At 40.3% G+C, this 8,951-nt stretch overlaps 1 protein-coding gene across 1 annotated transcript; it reads right to left on the reverse strand.

Annotated features, from left to right (window-relative positions):
* Positions 1–395: 395 nt before the first annotated feature.
* On the reverse strand, positions 396–8,636 carry LOC105458670 (homeobox protein six1-like; the record flags this gene model as incomplete). Its single annotated transcript, XM_011704161.1, has 3 exons — positions 8,292–8,636; positions 2,452–2,734; positions 396–630 (listed from the first exon to the last, which is right to left on the reverse strand). Coding segments are annotated over exons 1-3 (863 nt in total), but the record flags the coding sequence as incomplete, so codon positions are not given.
* Between the last annotated feature and the right edge of the window lie 315 nt (positions 8,637–8,951).

Genomic DNA, 8,951 nt, shown 5'->3' on the forward strand with positions numbered 1-8,951 from the left:
AAATACTTCAACGATAACAATATAATATAATTTAGTTTTAATAGACAAAAAAATGTAGAAGTATAATAGAGTAACCCCGATTTTCTATTTCCGTTGACCCAATTTGACGATTGCAATATTTCTTCGGCGTTAGATCGCTCGTTCTTTTAAGCGCTTTAAAATCTTTATTCTTCTTTATTATTTTCTCCTTCGGATAATTATATTCCGACGTAGATCATTGAATTATTGCGTGTTAGTTTCCAGAAAACTTTTTTTCAGAATGAAACACATTCTTTTCTTTACATTCTTTCGATTCTATCGCGAGACGCGCGTCTAATGTCCCGATGGCAATTCAAATTTGCGAATAATTAATTCTAACTAATGAGCAGAAAGGACCGCTGGTGTCAAAGACTCACCTATGCTCGGCGGCACGATCTCTCTGTCTCCTGTTTTTGAACCAATTACTGACTTGCGTGGTGGTAAGGCCGGTGCTCTCCGCCAATTCTCGCTTCTCGCGCGGCGACGGATACGGATTGGTGGCGTACCAATCCCTCAGGACGCTCCTGGACTTCTCCTTGAAGCAGTAAGACGTCTCCTCGCCGTCCCAGATCGTGCGCGGCAGCGGAAACTTACGGCGCACTCGATACTTTCCTGCAAAGCATAAAAAGATGAATCCCTCTGTAAGTGAGGATATTAATTTAACGTTGTACGTCTCAGAGAAAACGTTATAAATAGAAGCGCGCAATTTTAAAAGCGTCGCACACTGGTCTCAAGAATTGAAAACGGTACCGTCAGAAATACCGTCGCGCGAGTCTACCTGTACCCTTAAATACACACATTTTGAGGCCTCCAAGATAAACATTCTTCGGTAGCATACTCTGGGCGAGTGAAAATTCTCACCGCGAACTCGCGCGCCAGGATTCGCGTCGCCGGGAAAAACGGAAGAGGAAGCAGGCGGGCGGAGCGTTACCGCACGCCGATTCTCCCGGCGTGCACACAGAGAGGCACGCTTTGTTTCTAGCTTCTCTTTTTTTTTGAGGACGGATTTGGTTTCTGGGCCGAGTGCTGCCGACAACGGCGAGTGGTCGTCGGTTTCACGCGTGACGCGCGCCGCGCCGGCCGCTTGCGAATAGGCGCTCGGGCGAGCGCGTAAAATAGGGCCAAGTCTATACCGCTCGTTAAGCTCTTGTTACTTGTACGTGACGATAATTAACTTTGTCCGTTTCGTTTTTGGTCGTTAATGTCGAAGTCGTTGCGGCGTGCATTCCGCATTGTTTATTAACTGCCGCGCGCGCGCAATGTGCTCTAAGCGCGAAAATAAATAAATGCGGGTGCGCGCACGCATTGTTAAAACGCGAGATTTAAATGCCGTTCGCCGATATTGTTCAAGTTTAATCCGCAGAATAATATTTTGTATCGAGAATAAATTGTTCACGTAAATTATAATAGTTATTAAAAATTACAAAGAAATTTCTTTACAGTGTAATTACGTATATCGATGATATTTTAATATTTATATTACATTATTTTGGAATATATAAGTATGAACAAATATAATAAAATAAGTATAATTATAATAGGGATAATTAATTTAGTGATTAAATGCGATTTTTATATTTGTGTATTTTATCCTTCTATGGAAAAAGTTAATCATTAATTGTGACAAAGCGCTTTTTACACGACTTTTTACTCTATGATTCTATGTGAAAATGTTGTATGATTTATTTTTATTTATGTCTACAAAACTATTTATCATATATTGTTGAACTACTGTAAGATACATATGTCTTACAATACTATATTTCTTTGCGACTATCTTCTGTGCTAATCAATATTGACTAGCATTTAAGTAATAAAATTATTCACGTTATATTTTTTCAAGATTACAAAGATATTTTCAACAAATTTAATAATCGTGACAAAACGAGAAATATTTATTTGATAGAACAATCGAAATCATTAAAAAGTAGCAATTAATAATCGCGCCACTAAGAAAGATGTCATATCGTCCACTGGAAAAAGTAATCTTGCAATTGTAACGAGAATTATTTAGGTACGACAAATTAGCTAAAACGGTGATAAGTGATTAGTAAGCACTGCGATGCCACATATGTTTTGTATTTAATCAATATAGATACCAAGACAGAAATTATATCTGAGTCAAATTTAGCAAGAAAGTTTCTCTATGACGTTTAGTTAGTCCAGACTCCAATCATATTTGGTTATGAGACCTATATTTTCTTGCATATATTCTTAGAATATAAATTCTACGTATGACAGACAATTTTTTAGCATCAGATACAAAAAACAGCGATATAATTTAAGTGTAATAATTAGAATTCTAGCTGCAACAGCGAAACATTTCCCTGAGTGTCGAATTTGAAGAATCTCTACCTTATTATCTATTTTTAACTGCTTATTACCTACGTGTGCGATGCAGAGAAAAAGATTGTTGAAAATATTCTTACTAACCAACTGCGCCGAGGGGCCTTCCGCGCAGCCTCTCGGCCTCGATGTAATGGGCCTTGAGCCAGAGAGCCTGCAGCTTCGGATGATTGTTCGGGCTGAAGGTGTGGCTCTCCAGGATCCTGTAGAGCTCCTTGAATTGGCCCCGATGGAAGGCGACGATCGCCTTGGCCTTGAGCACGCTCTCGTGCCGGTGCAACCTGGTGCACGCCGGCAGAGACCATAGAAATCGGCTGAGCCTCTCCACGGAGCCTGCCTGCTGGAGAACCTGGACATTCGACACCATCGCCTTGAAGACGATAGACAGGGGGGGCACACTGTTAGTCGGCAAAACTCATCCCGAGTCTCCTCTTATTCTAGTGTATCTTGTATATGTCTCATATTCACCTCTTTCAGCTGATCGTTTCGTTCAAGGTTAAGACGAGTCGGACAACTACCAGGTGACTAACAGGTCGGTCGGGACATTTTCGTGTAAGGAGGAACGTGGATGAGAAGTAGGATGAGAAGTAGAATGAAAGATTATAGCGCAATTTGACAATCGACGCAGTAAACTGTTTTTCTGCAGCAGATTCCAGGAAAAAATTAAATTTAGATAAATTCTCTTATATCCCGAGACTTTTCAAGTCGAGAAAATTAATCTAAATTTAATTTTCTTCAATTTTTAAAAAAGGTTTACAAGATGTTGTTATATTTACTTTAATTATTCATAGTGCAAATAAAAAAATTATAAAAACCGAGACACATAAATGCTATAACGAAATAATTTAAAATTACCCAAAGGAGCTAAAAAGTCTTTATGAATTCAAACAAAGATTCGAATTAATCTTGAATCGTTTAAATACAATTTGTAAATTGGAGAAAAAGTTAACTTTTATGAAAACTTGTTTAAACGGGTACAAAAGTCTTTCTCTCTCTTTCTTGATTACTATTATTTATTATTTTATTAGAACTCTTCTTTAAAAAGAACGAGTTTTTGAGCAGCCTTAGATAGGACTAGTTTTTTTGTATTTGGAATTTTTCATCTTCTTTCCTCTAATAAAAAGAGATAATGAAATGACTATTCAAATTAAATCTTGGATGACCTCGTGTATTTACACATATAGCGCTTTTGACAAAAAACTAACATGAAGATCTGGCATAGATCTGTTACATGCTCGATAATTTCTTTTTTCTCAACAAAACCAAGTGTCTGTTTAAAGTTATTAAGCACGAATAAAGAAGTTGAAAAATTGGCCTTGACTTATGAACACTTTCTTAAAATGTGGTTATTAAATCTTCCTCAAAAGAGATTAATTTGAAGATAAATTTTTGAATAAAATCTATTTAAATTTGTAAGAAAAAAAAACACTGGATGTTACATTGGGATAAGGTTTCAGAAGTTTGAGAAGGAATGAATCAGGATGTGTCTACCTTCTATGCCGATATATTAACAGTCGAATTTCAATTAATTAAATTTTTGCGAGCAAGCAGAAATGAGTATCGTGTCTCGGAGCGATTAAAATAGCCTGATACATTATTCCGTGAATTACTTGGAATATTCACACGGAACACTTTCGGACAGTCAGTGATCGTTTACGTCAAGATCTCTATAGAATCTATAATCACGTAAGCGAAAATTCTCTCTGTATATTCACATAGTTTATATATTTCTACTGGAAACAAATATACCACGCAATAAAGCGAAACTACGGAATCACCACCGAGAAAATCTTTAATAATAAAATCGAAGCACGAAAATTCATAAAACTGTTATAATTTTAATAAAATGAATGTCATTCGATAAGAAAATCTGATAATCACTAATGTGTAAAATTATCCCTGACATATCTTCGACGTTTAACATTCGTATAATTTCTCGAACGACCATTAATGAACTTAAACGATCGCGTAACACGATCCTAAGTGGAACTATACATCAATTTTATTTCGTCGTACACTTCAGTTCGTTTTATCGGTACGAATCGTGTTAGCCCTCGCGCGCGTTCTCCCGTTGACATAATTAACCCACCGAGGATTCCGTTTGAGAAATGAGCTATCTATTTACTGTATATATACCTGCTTCGCGTCACTGACGTTTATTCGATATCACGCGCCGATATACATATTGCCGGTCCAAATATCACCGTATTACGTATCTTTAATTTACACACAGCTGATTTGTTAAAAGCGCGATACTATTCGTAAAATCGATACGTCACCGAGACGTGCAAACTTTATTGTAATACAAAATCTATGCACTTGCAAATAGGCGTTTGACCCGTCTTTTTCAGTGGATAACAAACACAGAGAATATCACGTCGTACTCATACTTATATCTCTTTACTATACGTTTCATAACAATTATGCAATAATTTTACATTTAATTTTATATATATTAAATTGAATTCATGAATCTTACAGACGAATCGAAGAAAATTAAGATCGTAGAGAATCTCGAGATTTCCTTCTGTAGCGCACAAAATTAATTGCCGCGAAAGTACTCGACAACGAAATTAAGACGTCGCCGATCGTATGCGGACGGGAATTTCTGCCTGATGATCGCTTAATTAGCAATATGAGCTCTTTACACCTGTCATCTTTGTCTGCTCGCTGTCGTCGCCGGATGTCGCCGAATTTTCCGCGCCGTACGGCCGATTAATCTCGCCGCGTGGCATAATGAGGAATGAGTGTCACGTCACTCGACGAAGAGAAATGTATGACATAGATCTCGAGATCGGATTAACTGATTAGAGAAGGACTGTTGTTACGCGAGTTAAATCTCTGTTTTCTCTTAGAATTGAACAACGCAGAAATTAATGCAACGTACATGATAACAATTTTTCATAATAATGATACATTAAAAATTGAATTTATATAAAAAGAAAGATTCAAAATAAAATCTTTCCATCTTTTTCACTTGGTATTTAATAAATGATAATTATAATTAAACTTTCAATATGTGCTAACGCATATATATACATTACAAAATTAATAATTTTATTCGACATCAAAGATTGTTAAAATTGGAGTTAGAAAAGACCGGATCTGAATTAGGTAATTCAATATATCGGACTAAGCTGCTAAACCGGGACTGAAAGTTCAAAGTTCTAGAATAATGTAACCAGATTTAGGAGGAAATCATGGAAATCATTCAGTCCTATCATTTCTCTTTTTCCGCCGAGTGTACACGATCGATTCTATACGTCGATTCGACGAGAATAAAAATGGATCGGCCGACACCCGGTGAAGCGTCGTTTATGTTTCCAAAAGGGAACTATATATCCATGGGCACCTCGAATGATACAAGACAACTAGCGCCCACGTGTCACAGTGTATGGCAACAATATCGCAATATTTTTGAACAAGTCGATACGCGATGTAGCGACCCCAACATGTCGCGGGTCATGGCACAACCGCGGAGAGGCGGAGGGACTCCCTTGGATTCTTCAAAGAGAGTCCCAATCGCAGAATTTGAGCGCCATAATTGTCTGTGCGACGTGGGCAAGGAGTTAAAGTCTAGCCGCATAATTATAGCGCTAGTACAGGGGTATATGCACGTGCAAGAACGCAACGTCGTGCAACGATGCAATCTGCGGTCCCGATCACTTCCGCGTTTGGCAAACCCTGTCTTTTCGCACGCTCGTTATCTTGTACGTATATATGCGCCACGATCGTCGCACACATTTCAATCAGTCCGTGAATATTTTCATCCTCTATACAGAGAGGCGCAAAGTATAGAAATTAACTCTTAATATTCACGTGACGAGTATATGTACACCTACGCAGTGTGAAATCGAAAATTAAATAGACAACGCTACAAAAAATCTAAATGGCATCCAAGGAACATTTGAGAGACTGCAGAGATAAGTATTTTAAATATATTTGAACATTGATCACTCGGACTAAAAAACATATCGCAATTAATGCAATGTGTACCATATTTTGTAATTATTTCATCTATTTTTAAATCTACAATCCAAACTAAGTTGTATTTCTTGTTTTAACGACAATCCAAAAATAAAAAAAGTAAAGAGCTAACGGATTTGTTCAAACAAAGATTTGTTTGTTTAAATTTTCAATTTTATTTTATTATAAAAACAATAATGTCAAATAAATCGTTCGAGGCTGCATCTCGAATGCAACTCGACGGGTGTGCAGTAAAAAATCCGTGAAAATTTTGCCAAGCGCGGAAGAGATCACCTCTCTTTCTCTCCTCTCTCTCTCTCTCTTTCTCTCTCTCTCTTTCTCGAACAGGACGAGTTAACATGTGGGACGTTCGATATGAGGGACGTAAATGTCGCGCGCAAAACAATTTACGGTTACAGCAAAATCGTGCAGATTCCATTAAGCGTGTGACATGCAAGCGAATCTTGGCGCATAACGCTGCACATTGTCGGCGACGTAATGACCGTACTGTCGCGGCGGCAATTTCATCATTGGGACGTAGAGATCCACGCCGTTTCCACACGTACTTTAAAACGGCAATCAACGCGACGCGACGGCTGGATTTGCGTACACGCGTAACTAGCATATCGAAGAGACGCGACTAAATTGGGACATAAAAAATTTAAATTAATTTGCAAAAACTTGCGCGCAAAATGAGATTTTCGTGACATTTAGTGCGATTAACAATAGAATCGAATTTTATTGCGTGCCGACGAAGCAAAAACCGCGCGAGAAAGGAACCGCCGAGGAGAAGCGCAGCGATTGTGTGCTAGTCAAACTCGCTATATCAGCAACTCATTGTCAGCTGTGCGTCGCGAATATTGCGCGCAGATTTCTGGCAATCCCTCTACATTTTCGTTCGTAGAAAATTTAGAAGATCAACGTGCTGTTTTCTCTTTCTTGAGGCACAAATAGAATTCGATGCGAAACAATTATGAGGCGTCGAGTTGCACGAAGACCAATTGCGGCCTCGTTCAGCAGAGAAAACAGATCAGCGAACGCTCAGCGATTTTTTAATATGATTGATTCTTGTCTTTAGATCTTCGCTGGATCTAAATGCAGAGAAACCAATTATAATAAAAAATAACTGTAGCTACAACTAAACGCTCATTAATCTGTTTTCTCTGAACGTAATCATTGTATTACATAATTATCGCGATTGGAACGTTCTTCTCGCAACGCTGTCGCGAAGAATTGTATCTACGTCTAGATTTTAATTGGAATGTGAATGGATTGCACGCTTTCTATATAAACGCGACGCATAGCATTGAACAGCTGAATGCAGCAGGCGCGTGTTATGCAGCTAGAGATCCTCTAACAAGAATCACGAAACTATACGTCGAATTTAGACTGTACATCAGACGAATAACATTTTAATGACGCTTTGAATGATGCTCTCTAGTCTGATGTTTGTCAGACATTCTTTGAACGTATTTTTGAGAACCGATTTCTTCATATAGCAATTGAATTTGAATTCTGATCTAATCTAAGAATTATTAAGTAGAAATATAATTGATCTATGGTTTAATCATTAAGGCACTTTTAACCGAAATTTCTGTCAGCTATATAATCATTATAAATTAACTTACGCTATCTTAAGAATTTACGTATTATTATAGAATATTCTGTACAACTGAACTGCTGATAATTTAGGAATCAAAGCTACCGCTAAGTATACAATTATACAAGCGAGAGAAAACTTATCAATATGTTGAAGAAATCGGTTCTTTGCCTCCTTCTTCTGTCTAGTGTTTTTTCTCTCTTCAGCTCTCCCTTCCTCCGTTGGGTACTCATTTACTTTAATTTACCTTTCTCACAACAATTTTCTGTTTTTTTTTTTCGGACTCGCGTGTTATACCCGGTATGTTTCGTGCCTCTTGTCGGAGGAGCTCCACGGAAATGCAGGCGGTCACACGACTTACCTCGCAGACACACGCGACTTGCTCCTGCGTGAAGCCGAAACTCGGCAGCTGGCCGTTACCGCTGCCCCCGGCGGAGCTCGCCGGGCTGTCCTGCGGGCTGTAGCTGGCCGCCCCGGTCGCGCCGGGCGTGTAAGCGTTCTCCACCGTGCCGCCCGTCGTCGAGTGCCCGGTCAAGGGCGTGGGCGTGCTCTGAGGGCTGTAGTCGCCGGCGGCGGTACCCAGGACGTCCGCGCCGCCACCGCTGCCGCTGCCGCCGCCACCGCCGCCGCCTCCGCCGCCGCCGCCGCTACCGGACGACGGGCCCATCGCGCCCCCGTTACCAGCGGTGCCCCCGTAGGCCATCATGGCTGCGTCATCTCCGGGGTCCACGACGACCCCCCGCACGGCACCACCGCCCTCCACCGTTATCACAGGATCGTACGTCCTCCTCGCTTCGCGTTCGCGACCGCGACCGCGACGGACCGCGTCGCCGCGCTCACGGGTTCTCCGATCCGAGACGCTACGCGGAAGAAAGGAAGCGCCTCCCTCACTCGCCGCTCATCTTCCGCGAGGCGAACCCCCTTCGCACTCGGGGATCACTGCGGATCCTTGGGACGTCCGAACGAGGGCATCGCGCCGAACGATGATGATCCAAGTTCTTTAACGCGAAAACAGGCCGCT

The sequence above is a fragment of the Wasmannia auropunctata genome, unplaced genomic scaffold (genome assembly GCF_000956235.1).
Source record: "Wasmannia auropunctata unplaced genomic scaffold, wasmannia.A_1.0 LD334450.1, whole genome shotgun sequence".
NCBI lineage: Eukaryota > Metazoa > Arthropoda > Insecta > Hymenoptera > Formicidae > Wasmannia > Wasmannia auropunctata.